Here is a 17,725-nt window from a genome sequence, read left to right as displayed (position 1 = left end):
AAAAAAAAAAAAAAAAAAAAAAAAAAAAAAAGAGTACATCAACAGTAGAAAGTCATGATACTGTCGGTCGCAGTGGCTCGCGCCTGTAATCCCAGCATTTTGGGAGACCAAAGCAGGAGGATTGCTTGAACCCAGGAGTTCGAGATCAGCCTAGGCAAAGTAGTGTAGAAATGAGGTCTACAAAAAAATTTTTTTTAATGAGGCAGGAGGATCACTGGAGCCCAGGTGGTTGAGGCTACAATGAGCTGTGATCATGACACTGCACTCCCACCTGGGTGGCAGAACAAGACCCTGCCTCGGGAAGGGAAGGGGAGGGAAGGAGAGGGGAGGGGAGGGGAGGGGAGGGGGAGAAAGAAAGAAAAAGAGAAGGAAAGGAAGAAAGAAAGAGAGAGAGAAAGAAAGAAAAGAAAGAAAAGAGAGAGGGAGGGAGGGAGGAAGGAAAGAAAAGAGAAGAAAAAGACAGTCATGATAAAGTGCCATATCTTAACTTTCTGTCATTTTTCTTGCTTCCTTCTTCCTCAGTTTGGAGAAAGAATGACCAGTGCTAAGGCTAATATAATAGCCCTGTGCAAATCACAGATGTGACTCTGATCTGGATTCCCTTTACTTGGCTCTCCAGTGCTTTTTTTTTTTTTTGCTAAGCATTTCTGTTTAGGGGGCACATATTCATGGGATAGTTATTTTTGAATGCTTTGCCTGAAATTGCTTTTATCTCCAGGCTCCCCATGTGTCAGTTTGAAAGGGAACACGCTTAGCATGCAGCCTGGGCACCACATGTGTTCCGAGATGCTGGCACATGGAAGGCTTAGGAGGTTCCAAATCATTGCCTATTGGCCACCCACAGGCTAATGAAGGAAATGTCTTTTCATTTTCTCTGCTTCTCTCGGGCTTAGGTGCCTTATCAGCAGCCAGGGAGAGCTGGGAATACGACTCTGGTGCCAGGGACCTCCAGAGCCCGGATGTGCAGAGCCAGTCAGCCCTCCAGAAGCTGCTCGAGTATGGCGGAAGCTCTTTGCATCAGCAGACTGCTCTCCACAAACTGCTCACGCAGTCCCCGCACGTTGGCAACTCTGTAGGAGGAAGCTATCTCGAGCTGGCCAACACGGTGAGTACTTTTTGGTTCATGGAACACGTATTTCGGCCTGTCTGTATTCCAATACAAATATTTTAATTTTGTGCTCCAGGGGACATATCGGGTATTGTCTTCTTTATTGCGGTAAATATTGTACCATTTTCAGCATTGCCAGTAATGTTTAGTATTCCAAAGTTGCCAGCGCTTAGGGACTTTACTTCCGTTGAGACCAGAGTAGACTCCTAAAAGGTGTTTTAATTAAGGCTGTAACTTGCACAAGTTTAATTACTAGAAGATGCACACAGCTCTTCCATAAGTAGACTACTTCTATGGTTCTAGACATTACAAATTAATAGTCCATACTTGCTTCTGTTCCCTAATTTGGACTTTATTCATTTCAAAAACAAAAAGGAAAATGTTGCATTGAAGGTTTCTTGTTTCTGGTTATACTTTAAGAGTATTTTCTGTTGAAAACTGTGGGACAACTTATAATGTCATTATGTGTAATTTACCTTCCTTTTTCCTTCAAGGTGAGTCACTACAAAGCGACCTTTGGGCAAAGAGCTATTGTCTTCTTTTGTAAGTCAGGGCTGCCAAACGAGTCAGGTGGCTGATGGCCTGGCCATTTTGGGTGACATGCAGACAGTACAAATAGAGATTGCTATCCAGTCACTGTGGGAAAGCTCTAAAAGCCTACCTGGCTTTTTGAAACTGAAGTTCGAATGGTAGACTAAGCATCTCAATAACTTTGACTTATGCATATTTACAGTCTGCTTTGATGTAGACCAGTGGTTTTCAGACTCTTTGTGTTTGAGGCACACTTTCTAATTCTTACACTTTTGGTGGGATGTTTGAAGGAACTAGCAATTGTAAATATGACAACAATAATTAAAATACAATCATCAGAAAAATCCCAGTTAAATGACATTCTACAAAATACGTAACCAAAACTCCTCAAAAGTGTCAAGGTTATCAAAAACAAGGAAAATCTGAGAAAGAGAAACTGTCCAGCTAAGAGAAGCCTAAGAAAATATGACAACTAAAATGTAATGCATACCCTCAATGGGATCCTGGACCAGAAAAAAAGGACATTAGAGTAAAACACATATGAAAACACACACACACACACACACACACGAAGCCTAAATTATGGACCTTAGTTAATAATAGTGTATCAACATCCATTCATTAATTGTGACTAATAGACTAATATACCATAATAATGTAAGATGTTAATAAGTAGGAAAAATTATTTGTGGGGTATATAATTACTCTCTCTCCTATCTTTGCAAATTTTGTCTAAAACTTTTTTTTTTTTCCCGAGACGGAGTTTTGCTCTTGTTGCCCGGGCAACAAGATCGTTGCAATGGCGCGATCTCGGCTCACTGCAACCTCTGTCTCCAGGGTTCAAGCAATTCTCCTGTCTCAGCCTCCCAAGCAGTTGGGATTACAGATACCCGCCACCATGCCTGGCTAATTTTTGTATTTATTTACTTTTTTTTAGTAGAGACAGGGTTTCACCATATTGGCCAGGCTGGTCTCAAACTCCTGACCTCAAGTGATCCACCCGCCTTAGCCTAAAACTATTATAAAATAAAAAATATATTAAAAACATATAAACATGCACAATCACTGCTAGGGTATGATAATGTCTCATAAAAATCTGTAAAAACATTCATAGTTATTGCACTGCTTGTTACTTGGCCACACTTCAAGGACATTCTTGCACAGTTTGAGTAGAACTCTAACTATCCTAATCTTGCCCTCCTATGTGGTCAGGAGATTAGGCAATTATCAGTGAATATGTCATCTTTCTCTGGCATAGGCCTGGACTTAGGCTGTGCCTGCTTCAAATAATTTGCAGCAAGTTGAACCCTCCTCTGTACTACATCAGCTCAGCCTTTTTTCAAGACAGACATTGCCATGACAGGGTGGTTATAGCAGAAATCAGTGTTACACAGAGATCAAAATTTGATGGTACCTTCTCTGGAGGGTTCCAGGTTCATGGCCCACCAGTTTGCTGCAGCAAACCTACTATTGAAAACTGTGGGAGTTGGCTGTTTCCTGTCTCTGTGTAACTCTGTGGTTCCCAGCTTCTCCAGTAACCTCCTGGACTGATTTCTAAGTTCTGCCTCTCCTAATTGGAGGCCAGCTCAGTCTTTGGGGTTCCCATAGCCAGGTTCTCTGAGTTGGCTCTTCAGGGGAGTCAAGGCACAGAGAACTCTCACATACCCAACAGTCATATACATACCCTCTTTTTACTTTACTGGTTAAGCTTCAGAAATGAGGAAACACTGCCTAACATTTCCTCTGCACACTCACTTAAGGCGATCCCTTGGCAAGAACTGAACCATAAATGCAAATGCAGGCACTGAAGTCCTATGACTGTGATTACACTATTTATTTCCTTACCAAATGGAAAAGTAAAACTTTAAAAATACCATTTGAATTTATAGACCCATTATTAATGCCCTTGGACACTGTGGTAGAGTACATTTTGGGCCTCAGTTCTTCATCCTCCCCTGTGTCTTCACCATTTGTCATGCAACCCTAGAGTCCTTCTATCAGACATGTGAGAGTGAAATATGATGGTTGTTTTAACCATTGCGTTTGCGGTGGTTTGTTTCATAGCCATAGTGACTCAGGGTCTTCTCAGGTGGGTCTGTAGAGCCTGATTTGAGAAATACCCTTCCCAGGTGGACAAAGAAAGCAAATAGTCTCTCTAAACTGCATATTTGGGCAATCCCTTTATTTATATAATCACATTAAAAGTAATTTATGTCCCTTCTAAGGAAAAATCTTGAACTAATAAAATTAAGTTTTATTTTTTTTTTCTTTTAAATAGCTACTAAGAGCAAAAGGCATTTTATCGGTGTCTAGTTAGGAGACAGAAAGCACACAGTAATTCACACAGGGAAAGTTTAATATAAATGATTATTAACTAGTAGCAGAGGATTACCTACTAAGGGTAAAGAAAACCATAATGAACACAGGAATAGTATATACAAAGAATAGCCACTACCCCTAAGGCTGTTGCCAAGGAAGGAGTGTCAAAGAAGGAACAAATTTGGAAGAGGGCCCTCCCCTCACCCAGGGCCGATTCTGACCCCTTTGAAAGGAAGTCTGCAGCCCACTGACTTGCAGAGAATTTCCCTGAGATGTTGCAGGCCAGGGCTGGCAAGCAGGAAACCAAACTTCTGAACCTTTGGTCCAGCCTCCTGGGGCATCTGCAAGACTCATCAGGTATCACTCAGTTGTCCACTGAGATGCCAGAGGGATTCACTGGGAAGCTGCCTGCTGGAGTGGTGTCAAACCCACTGAAAAGTCCCCCAAATAGTGCCACTAAAACTTAATAGGGTGAGTCACTAGATGTCCTATGCTGCGGTCCCCTACCCACCACAAGAGCTAGCAGAGAGCACAGCAGATTCAAGCCACAGGAGTCAAGCTGAGTGTCCTCCAGTGTCTCTCCAGCACCCTCTATTGACAAAGGAGAAATGTTTACGTGGTCCAGCTCCAAGACCACAAAACAGGACAAAGAAAGCTGGATTTGGAGATGAGAAGCAACAAATGATAACTAGGCAAAGACATTTTTAGCATTGAGGATTTCCTGGGAGATTCCTACATAAGCTTTTTACCTTTCTAAGCATCTCTTCCTTTTCTTGTACCACCAATCACCATTCTACCTAAGACAGTGGATACCATGAGGCTTAACATACTGTTCACAATGCAAAGGCAACAAGACAGTGTTGTACACAGATACTTACAGCAGCCATGGTTTTATCGAAGAAGCAAAATGGCCACACATTATACAGAATAAGAGATTTATTATCGTAAGGGCTAGACCTTACACAAATGTGAGAGCTGGTGATACAATCTATGAAGACTATTGGTTCTGTATCTAGTGTTGAGCTTGAAGTTACTATAGGTTTATCAGATCAGCTGTTAAGAGGGAAAGCTGGATGTATAGGAGAGTAGGGACAAACCAGAACTCATGAAGACCAATGGGACCATTGAGGACAAACTGGAAACCTCTTCTGTGTCTTACCATGTCCAACCTTGATGCTGTGGGGGACCTGCAGCAGAAGCTGGCACTCTGTCTCCTGCAGTGTGTCTCCTGCACACACACTTGGCCCAGGACTCAGAGAAGCTGAAGGAAGAGATTTAGTGAATTAAAATTACTGCAAGCCTGGTACACCAAGTAGTTAAGCAGCAGATTAGCAATAATGTGTGCAAGTGGACAAGGTGCATAGTGCCTGCTATGGTTTGTTTTCCCCTCCAAAATTCATGTGGGAATTTAGTTGCCGTTATAACAGTATTAAGAGGTGGGACAATTAAGAGGTGATTAGGCCATGATGGCTCCACCCCCATGGGTGGGGTTGGTGCCATTTTAAAAGGACCAGTTCCATTCTCTCTCTCTCTCTCTCTCTCTCTGTTTCCCACTACGTCTCTCTCTGTCTCTCTTTTTCTCTCACCTTCTTCTTGCCCTTGCACTCTTTCACCATGTGATAACACAATAAGAAGTCACCTGACAGATGCCAGCGCCTTGATATTGGGCTTCCCAGCCTCCAGAACTATAAGCCAATAAATTTCTATTCATTATAAATTACCTGGTTTCAGATATTCTGTGATAGCAGCACAAAACAGACTAAGACAGTACCCTGCACCAAGTTTCAGAGCATAAAAAGTATGACTTCTTTACATCTTCCTTCTGGAGTTCACACAGAATGTCTCTCATGGCCATACAGAACCATACAGGAAAGAGAACTCTGGGGAATATGGTTCCAGCTTAGCTGAATTTAGTACCAAGTCACCACAAAGCAGCAGCAAAACTCAGTGTAATGTAAGCCCATAAAACTATGGGTAAAGCAATATGAGATATTTTAAGAGTTTGGTAAAGAAGGGATGCAGTAGGAAAGATATATTGCCTGTCTTCTGATAGATATTTTTCTACCAAGATTTGTATTACCAGGAAAGAATGCTAGTATAAATTATAATGTTATGGATTCTGAGTAGTAACATATGTAAGCATTCTAAAACATAAAACATAACAGAAGTTTCATTTTCTAGATACAGCAGGATTAAATTCCTGAATGAAATAGCAATGTCTAGATAAATTCTGTCAGCTATACTACTTGGTTTTTAAAGTATTAATTATAGGCTTTATTTTTCATTAATAAAAGCATTAATTGATGTACATTAAAATTATACTAGAAAAGAAGCCATATGGACAATAGAAAGTTGATGAAAAGTAGAAGTAATCATTTGTCTCTGTCTTCCCTCATTTAAAAGGTCTTTACTAACTTTTTAAAATGTATTCTTGAATTGCTTTTAATATAGGGAACTTTTCATTTCTCCTTCTGCAATCTTAACACACTACAATCATTATAGTACTTACCAAATTTGGGGATACCAAACTTTGATCTAGAGGATGTGTCCTAGCTTCATGGTTAAAGCAAGGCTGATTGTTCTATGAGCACCCTCTTCTGGGCATTGTTCAGAGTCAAAGAACAAAAAATTCTTCAGCATAGGGCATGCTTGTCACCCTTTAGATTTTCGGGGAATTAAGATAGGACAAATAAAATATTGGAATTTTGAGAAAAGGGCTAAGGAATGGCCTAGAATATAGGGTTGATTTTTTAAAAATTCAGAACATTGGCTGGGCACGGTGGCTCACACCTGTAATGCCAGCACTTTGGGAGACTGAGGCAGGCGGATCACTTAAGGTCAGGAGTTCAAGACCAGCCTGGCCAACATGGTGAAACCACATCTCTACTAAAAATACGAAAATTAGCTGGGCATGGTGGCACGTGCCTGTAATCCCAGCTACTTAGGAGGATGAGACCAGAGAATTGCTTGAACGCAGGAGGTGGAGGTTGCAGTGAGCTGAGATCACGCCACTGCACTCCAGCCTGGGTGACAGAGCGAGACTCCATCTTAAAAAAAAAAAAATCGGAAATCAGAACCTTGAATTGTTACTTGCAAGTGATTGAGACTGATTTTTTAAAAATATGTATTATAAATATATATGTAATACAGTTGGGCATGATGGCTCATGCCTGTAATCCCAACACTTTGGGAGGCCAAGGTGGGCAAATCACTTGAACCCAGGAGTCTGACCAGCCTGGGCAACATGGTGAAACCATGTCTCTACAACACAAATATTAGCTGGGTGTGGTTGCACATACCTGTGGTCCCAGCTACTTGGGAGGCTGAAGTGGGAGGATCGCTTGAGCTCAGGAGGTGAAAGTTACAGTGAACCAAGATCACGCCACTGCACTCCAGCCTGGGCAACAGAACTAGACCCTATCTAAAAAAAAAAGTGTATATAATATATATTTAATATGTGCAAATATTCTAAAACATAAAACATAACAGAAGTTTCACTTTCTAGATACAGCAGAGATAAATTTCTGAATGAAATAACAATGTCTAGATAGATTCTGTCAGCTATACTACTTGGTTTTTAAAGTATTAGCTTTATTTTTATTAATAAAAGTATTAATTGATGTACACTAAAATAAATTATACTATAAAAGAAGTCATGTGCATAACAGAAAGTTGATGAAAAGTAAAAGTAATCATTTGTCTCCCTGTCTTCCCTCATTTATAGATATATAAATTTATAATATATTTATATAAATATATAAATACATGTATATATGAATACATATATACATAGATGTATGTATATATAAATATATATGAAGCAAAGACATTTTGGTTTTGTGCTATTAGTTATTTAACATACCAGCTGTCTGTGGGGAAGTGCACTGTTTCATGAGTTTTTCTGTAACATTTCAAATGATGAAGTTGTAAACACAGTCAGACTCATTTCTATGCAGATGAAGATGGTAATGTCTGTATTCTGCACCCTGCTGCTCAAGGCTGTCTTCTTTTCCTTTGGATGACTTGGCTTCAACTTTGCCCGTTTTAAGATTTAATTTTGTGTTTAATGCTTTTTTGCAAAAGTAATTTACATTTTTAAAGGAGAAAAAAAGTCATGAGTTTTGAAAATAAAATCATGCAAATTAAAAAACTGACATAGCAAGTTTTGCTCCTCTGTGTATCCAACAGTCAAAAACTCCAAGCAGCCTTTTTACTTTAGGCTGGTTTAACATCTGTGAATTGGAAATCGAATTAAAACTGTGTATTATCATGCTCATTTGCTATATGATCAGAATTATTAATACAGTCATTATTAACTGAACCTTGATACAACACTATTGGTTACTTTGGAGAATACTGCATATCCACATGTTTCAGCCAATACAGAAACATCTGTAAAAGGTGTGGGAATAAGAGTTGTTGTAGTTGTGATGAGAGAGACAGAGGTCTTCTTTTTGGTTTAACCACTTGATCAACGTCTTGTGTTTCACGTTAGTTTTTGGTTTGTTTCCCCCTTTCTTCATTTCAACCTAAAGTACTGAGGAGTTTTTCTGTTTGTTTTTACACTTTTCAGTTCCCACAGTCCTTATTATTCTCCCTCTTATTAGATCTGCTACCTTGATGTTTTAGGATCAAGGGATTTGAAAATTCTTAAGAAGAATTTTCAGAAATTTTGAAATAAAGCAAAAAGATTACTGGGTGCTCTTTCAAACTCCTATCAGATCCTCTAAGAATCAGCTGATACTTCAGGAGATGTAGCTTTCTTTGGCTATTTGCTATTAATTGAAGTCTAGAATCTGTAGAATTTGGATGTTAATTTGTAGAAGATTGGTAAGTTACTGATAACTTTTGTCTGGTAGAGATACAAACTACTTTTGCCCAGCAGGGAAGGTAACCTCAAATGTTATATTTTATTTGCCCTAGTAAAATGGCAACCATTTTGTTACTAGCTTTGCAGTCCCATGCCAGCATTATTTTTTTCTACTGAATTTATATTTACCAGTTTCTTCTATTCTTTCTTTTTTTTTTTGAGACAGGTGCTCATTCTGTCACCCAGGCTGGAATGCACTAGCTTACTGCAGTCTTGACCTCTTGGGCTCAAGCAGTCTTCCCACCTCAGAGTCCCAAAGTGCTGGGATTATAGGCGTAAGTCACTGTGCCTGGCCTCTTCTATCCTTCTTTGAATCAGCTTTATTATCCTGCCAGTTTCCTCAAGGAATTAAGTAAATCTTAGGAAAATACTTATTTATAGCCAGGGATGGTGGCACATACCTCTAGTTCCAACTACTTGGGCAGCTGAGGTGGGAGGATTGCTTGAGGCCAGAAGTTCGAGGTTGCAGTGTGCTATGATCATGCCTGCACCCTAGCCTGGGCAACATAGCAAGCCATTGTCTCAAAAAAATAAAGAAAACATCAAAAAAGAAAGTTACTTACAAGTGGCTACATTTAGGGTAGTATTTGGAAATAGAAACTAAAAAAATTCTAAAGAAATGAGATCTTTCAAGGAGATTTCCAGGTATTTACTGATCACTTTTTTATAGTCTAAGAGCTGTCTCAAGATTATGATGTTGTCGTCAGGAGTTCTCAAGGTGGTATTGTCATTAAAAATTATGCTGAATAATCTTGTATGTAGAATTCACTTAGAAATACCAGATCATAGCCAGAGGCAACGGCTCACACTTGTGATGGAGGCTGAGGTGGGCAGATCACCTGAGGTCAGGAGTTCAAGACCAGCCTGGTCAACATGGTGAAACCCCATCTCTACTAATAATACAAAAATTAGCCGGGTGTGGTGGCAGGTGCCTATACTCCAAGCTACTCGGGAAGCTGAGGCAAGAGAATCACTTCAACCCAGGAGGCAGAGGTTGCAGTGAACCAAGATGGCACCACTGTAATCCAGCCTGGGCAACAGAGCGAAGCTCTGTCTCAAAAAAGCAAAACAAAACAAAATAACAAAAACCCAAAACAAAAACAAGAACAAAAAAACCAGATCACGAAAAAGTAATAATTTCTACCTACAGAGAGAAGGGTCCTCAAAAAACTTCAGTCTAACCTTTTTATTTTTTATTTTATTTTTTTTTTTTTTTGAGACGGAGTCTCGCTCTGTCGCCCAGGCTGGAGTGCAGTGGCCGGATCTCAGCTCACTGCAAGCTCCGCCTCCCGGGTTCACGCCATTCTCCTGCCTCAGCCTCCAGAGTAGCTGGGACTACAGGCGCCCGCCACCTCGCCCGGCTAGTTTTTTGTATTTTTTAGTAGAGACGGGGTTTCACCGGGTTAGCCAGGATGGTCTCGATCTCCTGACCTTGTGATCCGCCCGTCTCGGCCTCCCAAAGTGCTGGGATTACAGGCTTGAGCCACCGCGCCCGGCTAACCTTTTTATTTTAAAAACAGGGACATGGAGGCGCAGATCAAAATATCCACCTAAGGACACACAAAAGTAGTAGAACCAAGACTGTAGGGTAGATTTCCTGACACTCACTACTAACACTACTACACCCCTGTCCTGGTCTAGAGGATGTCCCTGGTTATTGGCAAGAGAAGGAAAGCTGCTGAGAGAAAGAGCTACTTCAGATCTTTGCTAATGGACTCTGAGTCACTCCTCTGCTCTGTTCAGTGGTACTGGGTTATTTTTCTGATGTCTTCTAATCCAAAGAGCGAATATTCAGCCAGAACACCACAGTACAGATGGTTGAAATATTGACATGCTTTTGTCCCAGGTCCCCTACTCTCTTGGCTAACTAGTCCTTCTACCAGGAACCCAGAACCTCTCCACAGTTCGGCATCTAAGGGGTTAATGCTGGCCCTGCAAAGGGAAGAGGCAGAATTCCTGCCAGCTGGCATCATCCGGGCATCTGTTCTGGTTGGCTAGTGACTATGCCAAACTAGTTGTGAAATACCTTTAATATTTCTTCTGCCCTTTGGCAATCTGTTGGACTGAAACAAGGAATCCATGTGTAGGACCTGAAGAAAGTGTTGGCACCAACAGATAGTGAGGTGGTAGGAAGCCGTCATATCACTCTCTTAATAATTGACAGTATTTTTTTTTTTTTTTTGAGACGGAGTCTCGCTCTGTCGCCCAGGCTGGAGTGCAGTGGCGCGATCTCGGCTCACTGCAAGCTCCGCCTCCCGGGCTTACGCCATTCTCCTGCCTCAGCCTCCCGAGTAGCTGGGACCACAGGCGCCCGCCACCTCGCCCGGCTAGTTTTTTGTATTTTTTAGTAGAGACGGGGTTTCACCGTGTTCGCCAGGATGGTCTCGATCTCCTGACCTCGTGATCCGCCCGTCTCGGCCTCCCAAAGTGCTGGGATTACAGGCTTGAGCCACTGCGCCCGGCCGACAGTATTTTTAAAAATGGTTCTATTGGATAGTTCAACAGAGGTTCATTTTTATTCTGTTTCCTACTATCTTTCAGGTAAAGAGCTCTGATAAAGGGATTTAGAAAAATTGTAAGTACACTAGAGGGCAGTGGTCCCATATCTAGACACCTGGCAATTACCACTTCCTTTGCATTTCTTTGCCTTTCCTTTTGTGTAGGGGAGGGGAAGAGGAGTTTTTGTCACATAATACAAATACCATTTATGTCTGAGGTATTTTATAAAAACAGAGTAGCTGCTTGGCAGCACCCTGTCTATCATTTCTTGTTGTTTCTTTTCCATCCTTCTCCAATGACTTATCTCAGCATTAACATCTTAATGACTTTTTGCTTTTTTGAAGAAAAGGCAAAGGAGGGATAGGGAACATACATTCCTACTTTGGGGTGGTAAGGTTTTCTATCTTTGCATCTTTGTATTTGAAAATAAAATCATGAATTAAGAATGAGGAAGAACAAAGGTACAGGAATGTATTCTTGTATTTTGTGTGTGCAGAGGTGTTAAAAGAAAAAGTTTAGACAAATTAAATTTCACAGGGTTTAACTGAGCAAAGAATGATTCAGGAATCACTCAGCTCTCAGAACCAGAAGCGGTTCAGAGAGCTCTGCTCCACTACATGGGCAGGCAGCATTTATGGACAGAGGACAAAAGTCAGGTACAGAAACTTGACCGATTACAGCTTAGCATTTGCCTTATTTGAATATGGTCTGATCAGTTGGCTGCCTGTGATTGACTGAGACTCAGCTATTTGTTACAAAACTATGCTCCTAAGTTAGGCTTTCAGTTAGTTTATGTACTAAGTTAGACTGCAATTAATTATATGAGGACTCAACTGTCCTTATGTAATTCAGGCCAAATTTAGTTTGACAGAGGCAAAGGTCACTTAGATGACTGCACTGCTGCCCCCTTCTTCATGATCACCAAGGACAATCATGTTTTAGCTCCCTCAGTTTTCCCTCTCCTGCCCCTCTCCTAAGTAGAAGGGAGCCCTGCTTTCTGGAGGGGAGGCTAAGCTGATCTGTATACACTAAAGGGATGGACTGGAGGTGAGTGGATGGGGTAGGGAGGAAAGAAGTTCCATTGCAGTTGGATAGTATAATGGATTTCAAGAGGAGAAAGCAAAGGGACGTTAAAAAATATGTCAATAGATTATTGATGAGTGTGCCTTTGATGAAATATGATACCTTAAATAAAGAATTGTATCTATTATTAATTGCTTTTGGTTGTTGGACTGTTTCTTTGAAAGAGATAATCCTCTGAAACTAGTTTGTATGGGTTCCTGGATTTATAAAAGTTATATATAGAATGAACTTGCAGACACTGGCATTTTCATTTGTGAGATCTATAGCAGTTGTGTTTATATATGTGTGTGTATACGTATATATGCATGTGTGTATACATATATGTATATATGTATGTGTGTATATATGTATGTGTGCATATATGTTTCTCTGTGTGTGTGTGTGTGTGTGTGTGTATAGTTTAGTCACCATGTTTACTCTTAGGCCCAGGTGGGAGATAAGATGCTCTTCTTCCAATTCACCCAACTAGAGGCCTGGGTGGGAGGAAGAACACCTGGACCCTCATAGCAACATGTCCTCTGCAACAAAGGGACAGGGACTCCTTCTGCATTTCTCTTGGTGTTGCTAATATTTATTGGGGATTTACCATACACGGCATATTGTGTCACTTGCTTTGCGTAGATTATCTTGCTTAATCCTCACAACTTTATGCTGTATATATAGATATAGTTATGATCCCCCATTTACCCGTGAGAAATTTGAGGATTACAGAGGTTGCCTGGGATGAAACAGTGAACATGTAGCAGGCTGAGATGTGAACCCAGGTTTGTTTGACTCCACAGCTTGAGTGTGTAGCTACTCATTTATGTGCCCCAAGGGAAGGAGGGATGCTGCAGGCAGTGTCATTGGGAAATCATTTGTTCTTCCTACCCATTCTATGGGGTGCAGTGCTGTCTCACGCATCTGAACTGGACGTAGGGTCCCGATCTTATTCCTCTATTGAATAGAAATGATGCCCTGACTGTTTTGGGGATAGCCTGGGACATAAACACACATGCACACACACTGACTGGGTTTTCATTTCTCTGATTTTGTATGAGACATTGTTACTGGAGAGTAATTAAAACCCCTGGTGAATTTATGCTGGGGCCTCCTGACATGATTGTGCAGTTATTTATCCTTAGACAACAGAGAGGATTAGCATTAAATGCTGAGAGAAATGCATCTGCCACGTTGAGGCAGTTAGAGGCATCTATCAAAGATGCATTTGGAACCCAGAGGCCTCATTCTAATTGCTGAGAATGCTGGAGGCTGTTTTCAGCTAGACTTAAAAGTGAAGAGAAAAACCTTTAGTAGTGAGAGAGGTGGAGCCCACATTAACTTCTCAGTAGATTCTTCCGAGGCAGAGGGATCTCTTCCCTAGCCCTGTCCTCCTTGTATCTTTTAGGTAATCGTCCCTGCTATGGATCAGGGCAAAACCTTTCCCTAGAGACAGAAGCAGGCAGAAGGAATTAATGTGTTCCTATCATTATTCCTACGAATAACTGGTCACATTTGCTAAGTGTTTAGTACATGTAGGATATTGGTAGAAGCGCTTTGCCGGCATCATCTCATTTAATTCTCAGATGGCCAGTCCCTCTTCAAACGTAACCCTCTCCACCGCTTCCTTCCTAATCTAACACTTATTGTGCCATTTGTTTCTCTTAGGGGAGAGGTAAGTCGTATTTATAAGACTGGCATTTACATTAGCTCAAGAAGTGAATGTTGCCAGGTACGAAGGGAAAAGGATTAGCAGATCTATGAATTATGGTGTCAATTATACTTGTATTGAGAAGAATAATCATTTGTTAGTTGTTAGATCTTATTCCATGTTTATATATGTCAGGTTTATTTTTCATACTGAGGAATAATACTATTAGGTATTCCTAATGTTTTTCCTAAATATTCCTAATATTTTTCATACTGAGGTGTAATAATATTAGGTTGGTGCCAAAGTAATTGTGCTTTTTGCCATTACTTTTAATGGCAAAAACTGCGATTACTTTGTACCAACCTAATAATTATTATTTCAAAAACCCAAATGTCAGCTACTCTTTGTCCTTCAGTTTTGTTTCTGTTCATTTCAGCTCTGTTTTCTCCTCATTGCAACTCAGACTTGGAACTTAGTGATGAATCTATGATTGCAAAAGAATTCGTGGGCAATATCTTAGTAAGGAATGAGTACATAGAGGATGATACATATATATATATATATTTTTTTTTTTTTTTTTGGAGACTGAGTCTCACTCTGTCACTAGTCTGGAGTGCAGTAGCACGACCTCGGCTCACTGCAACCTCTGCCTCCTGGGTTCAAGTGATTCTCCTGCCTCAGTCTCCCGAGTAGCTGGGACTACAGGCACACACTACCACACCCAGCTAATTTTTTATTTTTAGTAGAGATGGGGTTTCCCTGTGTTGGTCAGGCTGATCTTGAACTCCTGACCTCAGGTGATCTACCTGCCTCGGCCTCCCAAAGTGCTGAGATTACAGGTGTGAGCCACCGTGCCTGGCTGAGATTTATGTTAAATGTAAATCCCACCCCGCAACACACACATACTTCTCTTTTCAAGCAAACGACTTAAGAGTTTCTATTTGATACTTCTGTCCTCTAGAGATCCTCCTTTATCCCAGATCTGAAGCTTTTCTCCATACCTTCATACCCCCCTCCCAAGCAATGCTCCTGCTTACTTACTCTTGTCTACCTCCTTCTTTTTTGTTGGAGGGATGCAAATTTCTCTCCTAATATTATATATTGAAATTTAGGCACCATTTTTGTTGCTAAACATGACATTAGCATCTTATGCTTTTACCCTATGTGAATTATAAAAGCATTCCTTGCAAGGAAATGCCTCACTCTCTTTAAGAGATATTTTGGGGGAATAAAATTTTTATTTCATTGTAGAAAAAGACCCTATTGACAGAATCTGAAATAAGGGATCATTTACAGAATCTTGATTCTAAATAGTTGAATATAATCTACCTTAATTCAGACATTTTATGTTTAACATAATACTGGAATAGATTCATTACCATAGAAGATTATGAAGATAACACAGAGAGTGGTAAGAATGACTGACTCCATATAGTGTAGTGAGAACTATTGAAAATTCATTAAAAACTTCATATTGCACTTGCTATGGGTTGAATATGTCCCCTCCAAAATTCACATTGAAACTTAACCCCCATCATGGTGCTATTAAGAGGTAGGGCCTTTTGGTAAGTGATAAAGTAGTGAGGATTCCATATAAATGAGCTAGAAGGAACTAGCTTAGGCCTTTTGGCCTTCCATCTCTTCCACTATGTGGAGACACAGCATTTGGCCTCTCCAGAGTGTACAGCAACAGGGCACCATCTGGAAGATCTTGGCACCTTAATCTTGGACTTTCCAGCCTCCAGAACTATGAGAGTAAATTTCTGTTCTTTATAAATTATCCAGTCTCAGGTATTTTGTTATAGTAGCACAGATGGACTAAGACAGCACCCAAACGATACATAAATAATATGTAATGATTTCTGTTATGTGTCCTAACTTTTCTTTTACTATGGAACCAGAAATAACCTTTAACCAGGTAGCCTTGGTTCTGTCTCGGTTCTTCTGTGTGTCCCATATTATTCTTGTGTTGCTTGATTCATACTTAAATGTGAGAAATTCGGACCATATCACATTCAAACACGTTTTTTGTACCTGTGCATGTTAATGGCTTTAATCTAAATGAAACATCTAATTTATATTCAAAGATATAAATAAAACCCTAATTTGTGTGTTTGCTTAATGCCTCTCTGCCCCTTACTCCACTCTCACTGGCATCTCAGATTACTTTTTACAATATGGTCCAGATTCCCTGCTTTCAGTTTTCCAGAGTTCAGATACATTAAGATCATGTGTCTGTTAGACCTTGTTGGCTAAAAATGTTTCCAGTGATTTCAGAAAGGTATCTGTTGTATTAGAGGAATAAAACCATGTCAGTGTTGGCTGTGGATCAAGGGTTTAAAATTTCTGTGAAATTCAACTGTGAAGTGACTCTTTTTAGAAGGAAAATACAGGGTTATGTTCTTGAAAGTCTGCTTTCAAATGGATTAAACCTTGATTGGAATGGCACCATATGCTATAATACTTTCCATTAGGCAAATGACTTTCCGTTGTTTAATAAAGTAGTCAAGATTACCACCGAGACTGAAGTTTCTCTGAGCCCACAGCACTTGTGATTCTGCGTGATTGCTTAAGAGCAGCAAAAGACTTTGCAGGGAAGTCTAGGAAGCCATATGAAAGTAAGAGTGGCTACAGTCCATGAGAATAATTTCTATTTCAAAGTTAGATTTAAGTCAGTAAAAAAAAAAAAAAAAAAAATACTGCGAGAAGCCCAAGTAATGAAAACAACCACAATTTAATACACGTCTCCAGACAGGTTTTGTTTTGAGGTTGAAAATTCAGTCTGAGCACTCTTATTGTGTGAATTATTAACATTCAGTTTGTCTTTTCAAGCGCTGCCCCTATAATATATTTCAAAGGGTTAGGATTGGTTAGAGTTTGTGGTGAGAAGGAAACACTGGGAATTCTTTCCCAGTATTATCACACAACACCTTTCCTTCCCACCCCTCTAACTTATTTATCTCATTGTGAGTTATAAAAATGATTCCAGGCCGGGCGCGGTGGCTCAAGCCTGTAATCCCAGCACTTTCGGAGGCCGAGACGGGCGGATCACAAGGTCAAGAGATCGAGACCATCCTGGCTAACACGGTGAAACCCCGTCTCTACTAAAAAATACAAAAACCTAGCCGGGCGAGGTGGCGGGTGTCTGTAGTCCCAGCTACTCGGGAGGCTGAGGCAGGAGAATGGCGTGAACCCGGGAGGCGGAGCTTGCAGTGAGCTGAGATCCGGCCACTGCACTCCAGTCTGGGCGACAAAGCGAGACTCTGTCTCAACAACAACAACAACAAAAAGATTCCAGGGCTGGAAGCAGTGGCTCATACCTGTCATACAGACACTTTGGGAGGCCAAGACAGGAGAATTGCTTGAGCCCAGGAGTTTGAGACCAGCCTGGGCAACATAGCGAGACCCTGCCTTTAGGGAGATTTTTTTTTTTTAATTAGCTGGGCATGGTGACATGTGCCTGTAGTCCCAGCTACTTGGGAGGCTGGGGTGGGAGGATCCCTTGAGCCCAAGAGTGAGGCTGCAGTGAGCAATGACTGCACCACTGCACTCTAGCCTGGGTGACAGAGGGAGACCCTGTCTCTAAAAAAAAAAAAAGTTCCAAAACTTCCTACAAAGTGAACAGTCTTCAACTTTTATTTTCCTTTTCTAATGAGGTAAGAAGGTAGGCTGAAATTAAGGAAAT

At 40.7% G+C, this 17,725-nt stretch overlaps 1 protein-coding gene across 1 annotated transcript in view; it reads left to right on the top strand.

Moving 5' to 3' along the window:
- Positions 1 to 17,725, top strand: part of MCC (MCC, WNT signaling pathway regulator) — a 466,526-nt gene that overhangs the window by 150,005 nt on the left and 298,796 nt on the right. The window contains exon 3 of the mRNA XM_025387469.1: positions 894 to 1,105. Coding sequence (XP_025243254.1) covers positions 894 to 1,105 — 212 coding nt within the window. The remainder of the gene's footprint in view (positions 1 to 893; positions 1,106 to 17,725) is intronic.

This window comes from Theropithecus gelada, chromosome 6 (genome assembly GCF_003255815.1).
Source record: "Theropithecus gelada isolate Dixy chromosome 6, Tgel_1.0, whole genome shotgun sequence".
NCBI classification, from domain to species: domain Eukaryota; kingdom Metazoa; phylum Chordata; class Mammalia; order Primates; family Cercopithecidae; genus Theropithecus; species Theropithecus gelada.
The sequence above is the reverse complement of the archived record's forward strand: the minus strand, read 5'-3'. Positions and strand labels throughout refer to the sequence as shown.